At 47.1% G+C, this 19022-nt stretch overlaps 1 protein-coding gene across 3 annotated transcripts in view; it reads left to right on the forward strand.

Annotated features, from left to right (window-relative positions):
• acox1 (acyl-CoA oxidase 1, palmitoyl) overlaps positions 1-19022 on the forward strand; it is a 153263-nt gene that overhangs the window by 116303 nt on the left and 17938 nt on the right. For all 3 annotated transcript variants that reach the window (XM_072482999.1, XM_072482998.1, XM_072483000.1), the window contains 3 exons: positions 5051-5241; positions 6951-7127; positions 14200-14305. In XM_072482999.1, the coding sequence (XP_072339100.1) occupies positions 5051-5241; positions 6951-7127; positions 14200-14305 (474 nt within the window). The remainder of the gene's footprint in view (positions 1-5050; positions 5242-6950; positions 7128-14199; positions 14306-19022) is intronic.

Consider the following 19022-nt stretch of genomic DNA (forward strand, 5'->3'; position numbering starts at 1 on the left):
GAATTCAGCTTGTAGGACCTCATCCCGCTTTGTACCTATATCGTTGGTGCCTTTGTGCACCACGACCGTTGGCTGTTCACCCTCCCCCAGAATGTCCTGCAGCCCCTCAGAGACATCCTTGACCCTTGCACCAGGGAGGCAACATACTATCCTGGAGTCTCGATTGCGTCCGCAGAACCGCCTGTCTATTCCCCTTACGATTGAGTCCCCTATCAATCTAGCCCGGCCATTCTTCTTCTCAGCAGTGCCATGAACCTGGCTACTGCTGCCTTCCCCTGGTGATCCATTTCCCTCAACAGTATCCAAAACAGTACACCTGTTTTTCAGGGAGATGACCGCAGGGGACACCTGCACTGCCTTCCTACTCATGCTCTGTCTTTTGGTCACTCATTTTCTATCTCCCTCAGTAACTCTACGGTGTGACCAACTCGATAAACGTGCTATCCACGACACCCTCAGCATTGCGGATGCTCAAAGTGAGTCCACCCGCAACTCCAGAGCCGTCAAGCGATCTAACTGTAGCTGCAGCTGGACACACCTCTTGCATGTGAAGGAGCCAGTGTCAGTTGTCATGTCCCTGAGCTCCCATATCGCACACGAGGAGTATGACACGGGTCTGGGATCTCCTGCCATCTTAAACCTTAGGTTAACTTATACAGCTACAATGCCAAAAAACAAATGAAAAACAAACAAAAAATGGACAATGAAAAGAAAAACTACTTACCAGTCACCACTACTTACCAGCAGGTCCTTTCTTGGCCAATCTAATCACAGCCCTCCTGTGACGTCCCTCTTTAGTTTCTCCCCAGTCTAAGCCTCAGATTTAAACCCACAAACTCCACTCTCTAGAATGTCAAGGGCAGCAGATGCATGAGAACACTACCACCTCCAAGTCACACACCATCTGCCTCTCAATCCTTGTAATCTTCTCCAGCCCCACAGCCTTCCGAGATATCTGTTTCACCTAATTCCAGAAATAGAAGGAGCAAGGGTCATTCAATAAGGTCTGATCGGATTGTGACCTCAACTCCACATTCCTGCCTGCCCCCGATAACCATTCACCCCGTTGGCTTATCAAGAATCTTTCTTCCTGTGCCTTCAAAAATATTCAAAGACTGCTTCCACTGCCTTTTGAGGAAGAGAGTTCCAAAAACTCTCAACTCTCTAAGAGAGAAAAATTCTCCTCATCTCTCTCTTAACCGCGATCCCTTATTTTTAAATAGTGAGCCTGAGTTCCCACAAGAGGAAGTATCCATTCCAGACCCCTTAGGATCAAGTGGCATCTTTATCTTCTAAACTTTTTCAGATACAAGCATAGCCTGTCCAACCTTTCCTCGAAAGACAACTTGCCCATTCCTGGCATTAGTCTGGTAAACCTTCTCTGAACTTTGTCTAAAGTATTTAGATCCTTCCTTAAATAAGGAAACCAATACTGTACAGAACACACCAGATGTGGTGTCACCAATGCCCTGTACAACTGAAACATAACCTCCCTACTTTTGTAATCAATTCCCCTCACAATAGGGCGGCACGTGGTGCTGTGGTTAGCATTGGGACTGCGGTGCTGAGGACCCGGGTTCGAATCCCGCCTTGGGTCACTGTCCGTGTGGAGTTTGCACATTCACCCCGTGTCTGCGCGGGTTTTACCCACACAACCCAAAGATGTGCAGGTTAGGTGGATTGGCCATGCTAAATTGCCCCTTAGTTGGAAAAAAAAATTAAATAATTGCGGACTCTAAATTAAAAGAAAAAAATCCCTCACAATCAATAACATTTTGTTAGCTTTCCTAATTACTTGCTGTACCTTTATAATAACCTTTTGTGATTCATCCACTCGGACACCCAGATCCTCAGAGCTCTGCAATCACTCACCACTTAGATAATATGCTTCTTTTTTATTCTTCCTGCCAAAATGGGCAATTTGACATTTTCCCAGATTGTACTCCATTTGCCAGATCATTGCCCACATCCCTCCGTAGCCTCCTTGTGTCCTCTTTACAATTTACTTTCATACTGATCTTTGTATCACCAGCAAATCTAACAACGATACCTTCAGTCCCTTTATTCAAGTCATGTATACAAATTGTAAAAAGGTGAGGCCCCAGCACTGATCCCTGTGGATACCACTTGTGCCAACCTGAAAATAACCTGTCAGCCCACGGCTCCAACAATTTGCTCAGTACCACTTCCCTGGTGATTGTAATTTTCTGACTTCTTCCCTTCTTTCCATTTCCTGATTTACAGCTATTCCCTAGTGAAGACATTGTAAAATACCGGTTCGATTCAGTATCTGGCATCTCCATATTTTCCATTATTAATTCCCCAGACTCATTTTCTATAGGACCAATGCTCATTCTGTCAATTCTTTTGTAAACATCAAAAGAAACTCCTAATATTTGTCTTTATATTTCTAGCTAGCTTTTTCTTGTATTCTATTTTTCCCTCCTTGTTAATCTTTTTGATTGCTATTTTTTATATTCAATCCAATCTTTTCATTCGCACAATTATGTGCTTTCTCTTTAAGTTTAATACTATATTTTACTTTATTCGTTAACCACGGATGGTGGGTCCTCTTCTTCTCTATTGACCGGTCCCATTACCTAATTTCTTAGTGCACTTTAGTTAGCTTTGCTTTCATGCCCTTATAATTACCCTTATTATACTAGCTTTGGACCCACTGTTTGCACCCTCCAACAGTGTAAAATTATATCTTAATCGTGATCTCTGCTAGGGGTGCCTTCACTGTGAGATCATCTATCTCATTGCACAATACCAGGTCTAATATAGCCTGGCCTCTAGTTGGCTCCAGAACGTGCTGTTCTAAGATATTAACCTGAAAACGTTCCAGGAACTACTCATCCATCTAGGCTACATGATTATCATTGTACCTTTCTGACAAGCTCGCATTATCTCTTCCTTCATACTATGTCCTATCATGTGGTTACTGTTAGCGGCCTCTACACTACTCTTACAAGTAGCTTCTTGACTTTATAATTTTTCATCTCTAACTGATTCTACTTCCTGGTCTCCTGAACTAAGGCCATCCCTCTCTAATGTGTTAATACCATCATTAATTAACAGAGCCATCCCTCCACCTTTTCCTAGCTTCCTATTCTTCCTAATTGCCATGTACCCTTAAATATTCAAGTCCCAATCTATGTCATCCTGGAACCAGGGCTGGATTCTCCGCTCCCTGACGCCAAACTCGCGTTCGTCGACAGGGCAGAGAATCCTCGATGAAGCCGAAATTGGGGGCGGCGGTGCTTTTGCGATGATTCAGGCGTCGTATCCATAGCCTCCAAACGTTGGCTGGGGCCTGCCCCGCGATGCTCCGTCCCTGGCTGGCTGAGTTCCCAATGGCCTGGGTCTCTCATGGTCTCATCCATTGGGAACACAGCGTGGCAGCTGCAGACTCAGTCCAGCGCCACCACAGTCAGGGGGAGGCCGATCCGCGGGCAGGGGGGACATATTCAGGGCTGGGGGCACTGGTGGGGCAGTCCAGGGCGCGCGAGCCGGCCGAAGGGGGGGGGGGACTATTTCGCGGGCAGGGTCCGCGAGTGCCATCCGCCATGAAGCACGGAGCGGCCGCTGAAGGCAGTCGCCATGCACCTGCGCGGCCACAGACCCGACAACTCTCCAGGCCGTATTGGCAGCTAGAGCTGGGAGCTGCTAGCCCCCCCCCCCCCCCCCCGGAACAGGGAATCGGTGGGCATTTTGCGCCAGTTTCGCTTTCACAGTAACTTCATTGAAGCCTACTTGTGACAATAAGCGATTATTATTACTATTAGTTTTCCTGGCGTAAAACGCCACTGTTTTTATGCCGGCGTGGGTACTAAGTCTCTAGACCAGAGAATCCAGCCCCAGGTCTCTGTAATGGCTATCAGGTCATACTTATTTATTCCTGTTTTCTCTCTCAGTTCATCAGTTTTGTTTTGAATGCTACCTGCCATGAAATACGGAACCTTTAGTTTTGTCCTTTTATTTTTTGTGTAACATCTATCTTTGACTGCTGAATTACTCTTCGGTTTCCACTCTCAATCCCCCTTTGTCACGTTTTTGTCATTTTTCATATTAATACCTTTCTCGCCATGTCTCTGCTCTTTGATCTACCATGTGAGCACGGTAGTTAGCACTGTTGCTTCACAGCACCAGGGACCCGGGTTCGATTCTAGTTTGGGTCACTGTGCAGAGTCTGCACATTCTCCCTGTGTCTGCGTGGGTTTCCTCCAGGTACTTGTTAGGTGAATTGGACATTCTGAATTGTCCCTCAGTGTACCCGAACAGGCGTTGGAATGTGGCGACGAGGGGATTTTTACAGTTCAGTGTTAATGTAAGCCCACTTGTGACACTAATAAAGATTATTATTACTACCACAACTTCCCAAATTTGATCCTTTTTTCCCACTTTGTAGTTTAGTTTCTGCCTCTTGAATATCCCTGATTTTTAAGTGCTCGACCATTGGTGGCCCTACCTTCAGCTACCTGGACCCAAACCTCAGGGTTCCTTCTCTGTACGTGCCCTTCACCCTTGTGAAAATGCTTCTTGGAACCTACCTCTTTGACCAAATGATGGCCATCTACCCTAGGTTTGCTGATGTGGCTCGGTGTCATATTTTGTTTTATAATGCCCTTGTGAACCTCCTTGCAACATTTCATTACTTTAAAGCACTGTCAAAAAATAGTTTATTGTTGATGACAAAATATATTGCATTCCTGTCCCTTCATTGTCGCTGGTAAAATCGTGCAGCTTCCTAGCCAACAGCACTCAGAGAGCCTTCACCATGTGGACTGCAGCGGTGCAAGAAGGTGGCTCACCATCACTTTCAACGGAACCTTGGGATGAACAATAAATGGACACCGCCTTAGCGATGACCCCCCACATCTGGAGAATTTTTTTAAAGCCACTTGGGTTTCCCCAATGTAATCGCAGCAATTTCGCTTTTATATAATTGTGATTTATGTGACTTCAAAATGTGTATTTAACGGACTCCCCGCCCTGCAACACCCCTCCCCCATCCATTGATGTGCTGATAGCTGCTGTTTGATTCCAGCTCCATGCCTTGTCTGCTGGACTGAAGGCCTTCACCAGTTGGGTGGCCAGTGCAGGAATTGAGGAATGTCGAATGGCGTGTGGTGGCCATGGGTATTCACGATCCAGTGGTCTCCCAGATATTTATGTCACATTCTCGCCCAGCTGCACGTACGAAGGAGAGAACACTGTGATGATGTTGCAGACTGCCAGGTAAGGACTCCCACTGCATTGGCTGGTGTACAGCAGACCTCATTCTTTGGAGTGTGTGACCTTTGAGGACAGCTAACCTCATGCCGTTGGGTTCAGGTTTCTCTCTTGTGGGGCATTCACAGCCTGTCCTTTCTGAAGTTTGTCATTGCCTTTTTGTCTTGACCAACATTTAACCCTCAATTAATACCCAGTAACAGATCTATTTAGTCTTTATCACACATTGTGGGAAGCAGCTTGCACAAATTGGCCTTAAATTACAACAGGACTGTGCTTCATTGGCTGTTAAGCCCCTCGAGTTTGGTGCTATATGAATGTAAGTCTCCCTTTATCCTGAGTATGTAAAATCTGTGCAAACATGCCACTCCCTCCCACCCATCGGTGTCCCCTCCCCCTCCTAGGTTGTTACGTTTTCATCCTATCTCCAGGCCTAAGAGTTTTTTTTTTTAACAATACCGCGCAGTACAGGCCCTTCAGCCCACAATGTTGCACCGAAACAAAAGCCATCTAACCTACACTATGCCATTATCATCCATATGTTTATCCAATAAACTTTTAAATGCCCTCAATGTTGGCGAGTTCACTACTGTAGCAGGTAGGGCATTCCACGGCCTCACTACTCTTTGCGTAAAGAAGCTACCTCTGACCTCTGTCCTATATCTATTACCCCTCAGTTTAAAGCTATGTCCCCTCGTGCCAGCCATTTCCATCCGCGGGAGAAGGCTCTCACTGTCCACCCTATCCAACCCCCTGATCATTTTGTATGCCTCTATTAAGTCTCCTCTTAACCTTCTTCTCTCCAACGAAAACAACCTCAAGTCCATCAGCCTTTCCTCATAAGATTTTCCCTCCATACCAGGCAACATCCTGGTAAATCTCCTCTGCACCCGCTCCAAAGCCTCCACGTCCTTCCTATAATGCGGTGACCAGAACTGTACGCAATACTCCAAATGCGGCCGTACCAGAGTTCTGTACAGCTGCGACATGACCTCCTGACTCCGGAACTCAATCCCTCTTCCAATAAAGGCCAACACTCCATAGGCCTTCTTCACAACCCTATCAACCTGGGTGGCAACTTTCAGGGATCTATGTACATGGACACCTAGATCCCTCTGCTCATCCACACTTTCAAGAACTTTTCCATTAGCCAAATATTCTGCATTCCTGTTATTCCTTCCAAAGTGAATCACCTCACACTTCTCTACATTAAACTCCATTTGCCACCTCTCAGCCCAGCTCTGCAGCTTAGTTGCTGAGAGTGGTGAGACTGTATTGTCTGTTGTTGTACCTCAAGGACTGTCAAGGCCAAGGGTATTAGCGTGTAATCCTAGGGTTTAGTGTTACTCTATACCCTTGGTAATCAGCCCACAAAGCCCCCACAACTGAGCACTACTTCCACTTGTCTGTTGTTCACTGGTTTGCCCTATGAAATGGAGCATTTTCCCTGCATGTCAGTCCTGAATGAGCTCAGGCTTGGCACCAGGGTGACGTATGGTGCTGTAGGTTCACAGGGCTGTAGGGAAAGAGCAGGGGATTGGAATACTGACTAGTTCTTTCAAAGAGCTGGCAGAGTGCACTCTTTCCATGCAGAACTATCCCATGATAAAGTCTTGTTAATTTCTGTTCTGCCCCTCTTTGCACGGTTTTGACATTGGTTGCATTAGTCGTATGGACTGATGGTGATGGATTACCTGCTTCTGGCTGTGTTGCAGGTACCTGTTCAAGAGCTATACACAGGCAAAGTCTGGGCAGAAGCTATCAGGCACAGTCTCGTACCTGAATGACCTGTGCAACCACATCCAGCCCCAGCAGGTGGCCAGCCGACCCATAGTGATGGACATTAATGACATCAGCCAGCTAGTGGAAGCGTACCAATTGCGAGCAGCCAAGTGAGTACCAGGGGGTGAAGCAGGGCAGCCAAGCTATATTACCTGTTTGGATTGTCCGTGTTTGTTGTACCTTTTCATTGTTTGACTGTCTTTGATCATCTGGCATAAGGACACTAGCGCCTCAGAGCCATTTGGGATGTTCCAGTGTCCTGTAGTGGGACACGGGAGATGTTCCTGTTTCCTGTGATCCTTGTCTGTGCTGCAGTCACTTGTTTTCTCCCTGGAATGTTTTATACAGAGAACATAGAGGAATGGTATTGAGGTTCGCTGACACTAAATTTAGGGGCATGGAAAACTGTGATGAAGGGGATTGCAGGATGAGGCAAATAAGTGTAAGATATAACTCAGTATGCATTTTGGGAAAAATCTATCTTGGGCGGTGTAATTCTTAACATGGTATAGGGACGGAGAGATAGGGAAGGAGCATAGGAAGTGGAGTAGGCTATTCAGCCCCTCGAGCCCGTTCTGTCATTTATGGCTGATATCTATTCTGATTCCACTTACTCATCTTTATTCCATATTCCTTGAGACCCTACCCAACAAACATTTATCAATCTCAGTTTTGGAATTTTCAATTGATCCCCCAGCATCCACAGCCTTTTTGAGGAGATTTCCATTACTCTGTGTTAGGAAGTACTTTCTGACCCATGAACAACCTAGCTCTGATTTTAAGTTCTTCCTTCTGGACTCACCCCACCCCTACCTGACAATATAGTTTCTCTCTCCGTACCCTATCAAATTCTTTAATTATCTTAAACATTTCAATTAGATCACCTCTTAATCTTTAAGGGACTGTAAGCCTCCGCTATGCATCTTGTCCTTATTAATTAACCTTATTAGCTGCAGAGTCAATCTGACAATTCGCTACTGCACTCTGTCCAAGGCCAGTGTATCCTTTCTGAGATGGCGTGCCCAGAACTGCTGTCTGTACTCCAGACTGGGTCTACACAGAGCCTGTACATCTTTCATCCTCTTGTATTCCAGCTCCCTTGACATAACGACTTTTGTGTTTCGCATTTTAAATTATGTTTTGTGGGGGAAGCACGGTGATGCAGTGGTTAGCACTGCTGCCTCACGGCGCCGAGGACCCGGGTTCAACAGCACAATTGTACACAGCCACATTATGTAATCTCATGGCTCTGGTATATCCCCCACTCTACCATCAATAAGCATCAGGCATGTCTAAAAATGAGATGACAACCTTGTGAAGCTAAAATGTCAGACTACTTATGTGCAAACAGCGAAAGTAGCACGTGATGGACAGAGCTAAGTGACCTCATCCATCACTTCAACATCCACTCCTTCCAGCACTGATGCACAGTGGCAATCTTCCAAACCCACGACCACTGGTACCTAGACTAAGCCACACACATCCTGACTTGGAGCTATATAGCCGTTCCTTCACTGTCGCTGGGTCAGAAGCATAGATTCACAGAATCACAGATTCCCTACCTCCGAAAGAACACCCCCACAGTCCCAATTCCCCACCCTATTCCTGTAATCCCATCTAAGGGTAATTTATCACAGCCAATCATAGAACTAACAGTGCAGAAGGAGGCTGTGCAGAGTCTGCACATTCTCCCCATGCCTGCGTGGGTTTCCTCCGGATGTTCCGGTTTCCTCCCACAAGTCCCAAAAGACATGCTGTTAGGTGAATTGGTCATTCTGAATTCTCCCTCCGTGTACCCGAACAAGTGCCGGAATGTGGCGACTAGCGGCTTTTCACAGTAACTTCATTGCAGTGTTAACGTAAGCCTACTTGTGGCAATAAAGATTATTGTTATTATACTTTGCTCCCTCTTCTTGCGCTTTTGTAAGTTAAAGTCCATCTACCATAGTTTTGTTCACTCAGTTTATCAACGTCCCTTTAAAACTTTCTATCCCCCACTCCATACTATTTACTGTGCTACCTAACTTCAAGTTGTCAGCTCTCTATTCCTTTATCTGAGTCATCAATAAATGTGGCAGAAAGCTGAGGCGCCCTGCCTCTGTGGGCTTCCTCCAGGTGCTCCGGTTTCCTCCCACAGTCCAAAGATGTGCAGATTAGGTGGATTAGCCATGCTAAATTGCCCCTTCGTGTCCAAAGATGTGCAGGTTAAGTGGGGATAGGTTGGGGGAGCTGACTGAGGTAGGGTGCTCTTTCAGAGGGTCGGTGCAGACTCGATGGGCCGAATGTTCTGCACTGCCGGAATTTTATGATTCTGTATTTTGAAAGGCATTGAATATAAAAGAAGGAACATTTGAATTTGTTGAAGTTATTGATTAGGCCATACCTACAGGCGTCACAGTGGTTAGCACTGTCACTTCACAGTGCCAGGGTCCCAGGTTCGATTCCCGGCTTGGGTCACTGTTGGTTCGGAGTCTGCACGTTCTCCCCGTGTCTGCATGGGTTTCCTCTGGGTGCTCCGGTTTCCTCCCACAAGTCCCGAGAGATGTCCCGTTAGGTAATTTGGACATTCTGAAATATCCCACCGTGTACCCGAACAGGCGACGGAATGTGGCAACTATGGGATTTTCACAGTAACTTCATTGCAGTGTTAAAGTAAGCTTACTTGTGGCAATAAAGATTATTATTATTATTACATTGCTGTATGCAGTTCAAAGAAACTCATTATAGGAAGGATATTGAGCTACGCAAAAGGTTGAGTTAAAATTAAAACTGATAGATTTTAGTATGAAGAAAGGTGTCAAAATTGGCATATCTTTCACTGGAAGGGAGAAATCACTTAGAGGGTCACAAAATACTGCAAAGCTTTCAGAGGGGAATCATAGAATCTACGGCACAGAGACAGGCCCTTGGCCCAAACTGGTCTGTGCCAACCAAAAAGCCCATCAAAGCTAACCCCATTTGCCTGGAAGGAGTGAAAGATTCAGGAATGGGCATTACCGATGAGAAGTGTTTTTTTGAGAGATGTGGGCATCGCTGACGAGGCCATCCCCAATTGACCTTGAGAAGGGGGAGTGATTTGTCTTCTTGAACTGCTGCAGTTCCTGAGGTGTAGATACACCCATAGTGGTGTTTGGGAGGGAGTTACAGTGAGAGGCAGCAGCAAGTGAGACTGTGAAAGGATTTAAACACACCAATGGGAATTTAAAACTGGAAGCTTTGGGGGATCGGTAGTGAATGTAGGATTGTGAGGATGGGGGCGGGGGGAGATAGAATGGGGTGTGTTGAGGTACTGGGCTTGGGGAGGCGTTGGTACAGTGGCATTGTTGCTGGACTAGTAATACAGGGACACAGACAATCCTCTGGGGACCCGGCTGGGATTCTTGCTGATGGTGAAATTTAAACTCAATAGAACATGGAATCATAGAATCCCTACAGTGCAGAAGAAGGCCATTCGGCCCATCAAGTCTGCACCGACCCACCAAAGGACCACCCTGCCTAAGCCCAATCCCCTGCCCTATGCCTAGAATCTCACCTAACCTTTGGACACTAAGGGGCAATTTAACATGGCCAATGCACCTAACACATCTTTAGACTGTGGCAGGAAACCGGAGCACCCGGAGGAAACTCATGCAGACACGGAGAGAAAGTGGAAATCCACACTGTCAGTCACCCGAGGTCGGAATTGAACCCGGGACCCTGGTTCTGTGAGGCAGCAGTGCTAACCACTGTGTCACCGTGCCACCCTACATCTTGAATTAAAAGTCATAAAAACCCAACTGGTTCACTAATGTCCTTTCGAGAAGAATATCTGCCGTCATTGCCTGGTCTGACCTACATGGGACTCCAGACCCGCAGCAATGTGGTTGACTCATAAGTGCCCTTAGAAATGGCCTAGCAAGTTTTATTCAAATGCTATGAAGAGAACCCAAAGGAATGAAACCAGCAGGCCACGAGCATCGATCTAGGCACCAAAAATGACAACCGCAAACCCAGCCCTGTCGACCCTGAAATTCCCTCCTTACTAACATCTGGGGATTGTGCCAAAATTGGGAGAGCTGACTTGCAGACTAGTCAAGCAACAGCTTGACGTAGTCATACTCATGGAATCATACTTTACAGATAATGTCCCAGGCGCCACCATCACCATCCCTGGGTATGTTCTGTGCCACCAGCAGGACTGACCCAACAGAGGTAGTGGCACAGTAGTATAAAGTCAGGAGGGAGTTGATCTGGGAGTTCTCAACATTAACTCTGGACCCCATCAAGGTCCGTAGCACGAGCGCAAACATGGGCAATGAAACGTTTTGCTGATTACCACGTACCAGCCCTCTCCAGCTGATGAAGCAGTACTCCTCCATGTTGCATATCACATAGAAGAAGCACTGAGGGTGGCACAGGCACAGAATATATTCTGGATAGGGAACTTCAATGTCCATCACCAAGAGTGGCTCGGTAGCACCACTACTTACCGAGCTGGCCAGGACCTAAAGGACATAGCTGCTAGACTGGGACTGCAGCAGGTAGTGAGAGAACCAATAAGAGGGAAAATATACTTGACCTCATTCTTACCAACCTGCCTGTCGCAGATGCATCTGTCCATGACCGTATCGGTAGGAGAAACCCTCCGCACAGTCCTTATGGACATCCCAGTCTTCACATTGAGGATACCCTTCATCGTGTTGTGTGGCACCACCACCGTGCTAAATGGGATAGACTTAGAAATTAGAACAGATCTAGCAAATCAAGACTGGGCACCCATGAAGGTCTGTGGGCCATCAGCAGCAGAATTGTACTCCGCTACAATCTGTAACCTCATGGCTCGACATATCCCTCACAGGTGAAGCTTTTGCAACAATCTTCAGCCAGATCTGCCGTGTGGGTGATCCATCTCGGTTTCCTCTGGAGGTCCCCAGCATCACAGACAACAGTCTTTAGGCAATTCAATTCACTCAATGTGATATCAAGAAACGGCTGAAGGCACAGGATACTGCAAAGGCTATGGGCCCTGACAATATTCTGGCAGTAGTACTTGTTCCCCAGAACTAGCCAAGATGCTGCAATACAGCTACAACACTGGCACCTACCCACCAATGTGAAAAATTGTCCAGGCATGTCCTGTACATAAGAAACAGAACAAGTCCAAACCGGCCTATTACTCCATCATTCTACTCTCAATCATCAGTAAAGTGACAGAAGGGGTCATCAACAGTGCTATCAAGCGGAACTTACTCAGCAATAACCTGCTTGCAAACGCTCAATTTGGGTTCTGCAAGGGTCAGTCAGCCCCTGACCTCATTACATCCTTGGTTCAAACAAGAACAAAAGAGCTGAACTCCAGAGGTGAGGTGAGAGTGACTGCCCTTAACATCAAAGCAGCATTTGACCAAATATGATGTCCAGGATCCCGAGCAAAACTGGAGTCAATGGGTATCGGGGGAAAACAGTCTGCTGGTTAGAGTCGGACTGTCCATCTACAAAGAATAATACAGCACAGGAACAAGCCCTTCGGTCCTCCGAGCCTGCGCCGATCATGATGCCTGTCTAAACTGAAATGAAATGAATGAAACCAAAACCTTCTGCACTTCCGGGGTCCGTATCCCTCTGTTCCCATCCTATTCATGTATTCGCCAAGATGCCTCTTAAACGTCACAATCGTATTTGCTTCCACTGCCTCCCCCAGCAGCGCGTTCCAGGCACTCACCACCCTCTTTATAAAGAATTTGCCTCGCACATCTCTAAACTTTCCCCCTCGCACCGTAAACCTATGCCCCCTAGTAATTGGCTTTGTCACCCTGAGAAAAAACATCTGACTATCTACTCTGTCCATGGCAAAAGGCACAAGTCAGGAGTGTGGTGGAATACTCTCCACTTAGCTGGATGAGTGCAGCTCCAACAACACTCAAGAAGCTCAACAACATCCAGGACCAAGCAGCCCACTTGATTGCTACCCCTTCCACAAACATTCACTCCCACCACCACTAATGCACAATGGCAGCCGTGTCTACCATCTACAAGGTGCACTGCAGCAACTCTTCAAGGCTCCTTAGCCAGCTCCTTCCAAACCCATGACCACTACCACCTAGAAGGGCAAGAGCAGCAGATAGCTGGGAACACCACGGCCTTGAGATTCCCCTCCAAGTCACTCACCATCTTGATTTGGAGATATATTGACGAGGGTTTCAGCAGCACCGTTAAAAATCTAGAAGTGGCCTTGTGATGGGAGGATATGGGGTCAGAAGCTCAGACGGGGTTCATATAGAATCCCAGATTTGCAAGTGGCCTGAAACAAACTACGGACAGGGAGGGAGATTTGAGTGGTTGGTTTGGGCCAAAGATCACTTCTTCCATCTTACCTCGAGGCAGCTTCAACTCCTGTTGGTCAGTCAGGCAGCTAGACAACACCAAGGCAGTGAAGCAGCTGAGAGAGACGGAGCTGGGTGACATCAGCGTGCAGGTGGAAGCTGACTCATGTCCACAGATGACATTGTCCTGGGAAAACATGTGGAGGAGACTAAGGAAAGTTCCTTAGGGAATTCTGGAAGTAATGGTGTGAGAATACAAGGGCAAACCATTGCAGAAGATGCTCTGGCTATGATTGGACATCCAGAAAGACAGTCCACTCACTGAACAATACAGATGATGGTTGACCAACCTAGTCAAAGTCTGAAATGAATCAGGATAGATAATGCACCATTACCATAGTCATTTGTGACATTGGTTAAACAGGTGCAGTCGGTTGAATAAGCTTGAATGCAGTAATTTCTGAGGTTCTTGATTACTTTGTTTGGCAGGAATAATCTGGTGTCTTGAATAGCTGCTGGACCATTTTTTTAATTGTTATTCCCTTTTTCCCCTTTGACTCGCTTTCACAATCACTCTCTTGCCTCAATCAGTACTTGCTGATTAACCTCATTTGTCCCTTTTGCTCTTAGTGCCCCTGTACACAACACCCGACCCAGCCTGAAAGGCAGACCTGTGAGAAATATTTAATTTGAGACTTTTTGCAAAATGCATGTTCTTTTTTGGCTCAGTCTGACGAGCCAGAGATGTGTGTGTGACCACCACACCACACGAACCCCCACCATGTACAGGTTAGCTCTGACACTAACCCACTCTCCCTGCAATGCTTTGTGTAATCTTTCTCTCCCTTCACTCATCCCACTCCCTGGACTTCCATCCCAGCCTGGTTGAGGCAGCTGCACATAATTATCGCTTGGAACTGGGACGGAGTAAGAACAAGGAAGAAGCCTGGAACAGCACTTCTATCGACCTGGTCAGAGCATCGGGGGTGAGTGACCCATGTTTAGGAGATTGCTTCCTCTCATTTGCAAGGTGGATTTGCTTTTCCCTTTCCTCCCCTACCCACCTCGCCTTTCCCCATTTCCCCCTTTCATTGTGAAGATTAATTGCCCCTATCCTCGCTTGTGCTGGATCATGATCCCCTAATGGGTTGGTTTGAGCCAGGTTGCCTGTCCCTGGCACATTTGGGGCGGCACGGTAGTTAGCACTGCTGCATCACAGTGCCAGGGACCCAGGTTCGATTCTGACTTTGGGTGACTGTCTGTGTGGAGTTTGCACGTTCTTCCCATGTCTGCGTGGGTTTCCTCCGGGTGCCCTGGTTTCGTCCCACAGTCCAAAGGTGTGCAGGTTAGGTGGATTGGCCGTGCTAAATTACCCTTAAGTGTCCAAAGGTTAGGTGGGGTTATGGGGATAGGGCGGGGAGTTGGGCCTAGGTAGGGTGCTCTTTCAGAGAGTCGGTGCAGACTCGACGGGCTGAATGGCTTCCTTCTGCACTGTTGGGATTCTATGATTGTGAATGACAGCCGACCTTTGTAGAATGCCAGTGCAAAGTGGCACTGACCCAATTACTGTAACTATACAACAATAACCCCCTGAAGCCACGAGGTAATGTAGAGTTATACTGTCTGGCTCACCATTTCTGAGTGTAATGTTAGACTTGGCTGAACTTCGTAGGGATTCAATGATAAACTTTAAAAAGTGTATATTTTATTGAAACATTTTCTTTTAGATACCCAAACTATTCACAACAGATTTTACATTATTACAGAAAAAAACAAAAATAACCCCAAATCACCCCATCCAATCTAATTCAGCCATGTACCTAGCCTATCCCCTCCCTTTTCTGCCCCTCCCCCCAAATAACTGATGGTAACTAACTCCTTGAAAAAGGCAATGAAAGGTTGTCACCTTGAGTAAAACCCATCCACCGATCTTCTCAAAGTACCCTCCATTTTCTCCAGGTGCAGAAAATCCACCAAGACGCCTAACCAAGCCGAAGTGGCTCCACCCGAGCAAGACTTGCCTCTGAGCTTTTAGAGAGGCGAAGGTCAAGTCATCTGCCTTCTTCCTCTCCTGCAGCTCCGGCAAGTCTGAAACTCCAAAGGTGGCTACCCTCGGGCACAGCTGCACCCTACCCCCTGATATTGTTTTGAAAAGAGAAACTATGCCTGTGGCATATGCGTATGGTTCGCCGGCCTCCTAGAACATCTATTACGTCTATCCTCCACCCCTGAGAAGAACCCCTGTCACGTGCGACCTATGCACCATCTTAAACTATCAAACTTAACCTTGCACAAGAGGTGGTATTGCCCCTAATGCAGAGCTTCACTCCACCACCCCCCCCCCCCCTCTCCAAAACCACCCCCAACTCGTCTTCCCAAAGAAGCCCGCTCCATCATCAACATCTGCCCATAAACGACAGAACTTAAAGCGATGGTGCTGGCATCAGGGGAAACAAAGGAAGCTCTTTCCGCACAAAGTCTCGCACCTGCAGATATCTAAACATATTCCCTTTTGGAAGCTGGGACCTCTCTGAAATCTCTTCTAACTCTGAAAACCTACTCTTCACAAACAGGTCCCTAAATCTCTCTAAACCCTCCATGTCCCATTCCCTAAACATTAAATCTAGCCCAGACGGCACAAACCTATGATTCCTACAGATCGGCGCCAACAGCGCCATATTGCCTAATTAAAATACTGCCTAAATTGGTTCCAAATTTTCAAAGAGGCTATTACCACTGGGCACAATGACAACCACACTGGACAGAATGGGAGAGGGATGATAACCAGAGCCCACCAGACCATTCCCAGCTCAGTGGGCTAGACAGGTGTTTTGTGATGCAGAACAAGGCCAGCAGCGCGGGTTCGATTCCCGTACCAGCTTACCCGAACAGGCGCAGGAATGTGGCGACTAGGGGCTTTTCACAGTAACTTCATACTTCTAACAGTAAAAGGTTATTATTATACAAGAAGCCTCCTCCATCCGCCCCCAGATAGAGTCCGGATCCGTCAACCACCCATCAATGTTTTCTGCCCAGTAATACCACAGCAATTTAGGTCGTGTCACCCCCCCCCCCCCGACTGTCTATCCCTCTGTAAAAAGACCTTACGCACCTGAGGGGTCTTGCCCGCCCAAATAAATGTAGATATTAACTTATTGACCCTACCAAAAACTGTTTTTGGAGGGGGGGGGGGCTATTCGCCTGCTGAGTCATTACGGTCCAGCACCGATCCTCCAACCCACCCCCACCCCACCCCCCCGCGCATGCAAAGCAAGCTCCCACAAACGGCGATGTGATAACGACCGAGCTCCTCTCTGTTTCTGCTTGAGAAATATCAGAGAGAAGTCCTTACGTTCGTGGCCCCCGGAATGTCTTTAATGCTCCACGCCCACCCGCCCCCTCCGGGAACCCTGCCCTGGGGTGAGTTTGATGCATGCACCCGGACTGTTCCCTGAGAGAGCTGTACGCAATGCACCCCCCTCTCTCTTTCTCTCTCAGCATTTTGTGTCTCTGATCGATGGCCTTCGCGCTCTGGGGTTTTAAACAATTGTAATTACTGGGGTTCTAGTGAGAAAGTAGCATTTTCTTTCATTTGGAAATAGCAATGAAATCATGGACTTAAAAAAAACAAAATTATTGACCCTACCAAAGAAAGCCTTAGAAAGAAAAACAAAACTCTAGGAAGAATATTCATTTTGCCCGTCTGGATTGTACCCGCCAAAGTCGAAGGAAGAGCATGCCACCTCCTTAAATCCGCCTTCACCCCATCAACCAGACTGCCAAAGTTAAATTTATGGAGCGAGGCCCAATCATGAGCCAGCCGAATTCCAAGATACCGAAGGTTAGTCGTAGCTGGAAAAAACGGTAGCTTCCCCAGATCAGCTCCCCTCACCTGAGGGTTCACCGAAAAAATTCACTTTTGCCAAAGTTTAATTTATACCCCGAAAAGGAATCAAATTTCCTGAGCAACTCCATACTCTCCTTCACATTGGAGACAGGGTCCTTAACGTACAACAACAGATCATCCACATACAAGGTCACCCTATGCTCCCTGCCTCCCCACTCAATCCCCCTCCATTTAGACGACTGTCTAAGTGCAATGGCCAGTGGCTTGATTGCTAACGCAAACAGAAGCGGTGATAATGGACCTGCCTCGTATCCTGTTCAATCAAAAGTACCCCAAACTTAGGTCATTTGTACAGACACGCGCAATGCGAGACTTATACAAAAGCCTAATCCAGAATATAAATTTCGGCCCAAAACTATATCGCTCCATAACCTCAAAAAGGTACTTCCACTCAACCCAATCAAATTCCTTCTCTCCATTCATTGAAATGATCACCTCTGACTCGACCACTGAGGAGGGTGACAGTACCACGTTCAAGAGTCTCCTAATGTTGGCTGACGGCTGCCGGTCCTTAACAAACGCTGTCTGCTCCTCCGATACCACCCCCGACAGACAAGACTCGAAAAGAGTTGCCATCCACTTAGCCAACAATTTTGCATCCACACTTAACAGAGAGATAGGTCGGTACGACCCACACTTTGCTGGATCCTTGTCCTTTTTCAAGATCAGAGAGATCGATGTCTGGGCCAGAGTAGCCGGCAGTACCACCCTCACAGATAAATTCCTATATAACTTGTATGAAATAATCTCCCCTTAATGACCTCCTTCAATGCTTCCCAGCACGTGGAGGCTGAGACCTCCCCATCCTTTTGCATCTCCATGTACTCCCTAATGGCAAAGGATATCCACTCGCAAAAACCTTTGTCCACAAACAACGCCATGTCCAACCTCTACAGGGGTCACTGAGAGCGGCCCGGCTCCAACGACAGATCCACATTATGTGGGACATGGTCTGATATTACTATTGCTCAGTACCCTAACCCCAGGGATCAAGAACTTACCTAACCATAAAAGTCTATCCGGGAGTAGACCCGATGAACATGGGAAAAGAAAGAAAACTCCTTGTAACTCGGGTATCTGTGGTTAGCACTGGGACTGCGGCGCTGAGGACCCGGGTTCGAATCCCGGCCCTGGATCACTGTCTGTGTGGAGTTTGCACATTCTCCCCGTGTCTGCGTGGGTTTCACCCCCACAACCCAAAGATGTGCAGGTTAGGTGGATTGGCCACACTAAATTGCCCCTTAATTGGAAAAAAAAATAATTGGGTACTCTAAATTTATATTTTTAAAAAAGGTATCTAAATCTCCACGGGTCTCTCTCTCTACCCTCCTCCCCCATCTGTTCCATTAACACCAGCAATTCTTTTGCCATCCCTGTTCGAATGAAGGACTTGGGATTTGACCTGTTCAACCGAGGGTCCAATTAACTGATGCGTATCGAGATGAGGAATAGACACCAGCACCCACTGAATAAACTCCATGTCATCCCAATTCGGCGCATATACCTTCACCAAAACCACCAACGTGCCCGTTAACACCACACTTACTATTACATATCTCACTCTTGGGTCATCCAAAATGTTGACCGTCGAAAAAGCCACCCTTTTATTAATCAATACCGTGAGAACTCAAGTGTGTTCAAACAAAAATGGATCAAAGGCTTCAGTTCCCCCCCCCCCCAAGTCCGCCTGCTCCGGCACGTCAAAATAATAATCTCTGTCTCCAAAAGTAACAAGAAGGCTAGCCGGATACACCATCCCAAAAGGCACGTTGTTTCTGCAGAGGGCCGCCTTGGCA

Source organism: Scyliorhinus torazame, chromosome 18, assembly GCF_047496885.1.
Source record: "Scyliorhinus torazame isolate Kashiwa2021f chromosome 18, sScyTor2.1, whole genome shotgun sequence".
NCBI classification, from domain to species: domain Eukaryota; kingdom Metazoa; phylum Chordata; class Chondrichthyes; order Carcharhiniformes; family Scyliorhinidae; genus Scyliorhinus; species Scyliorhinus torazame.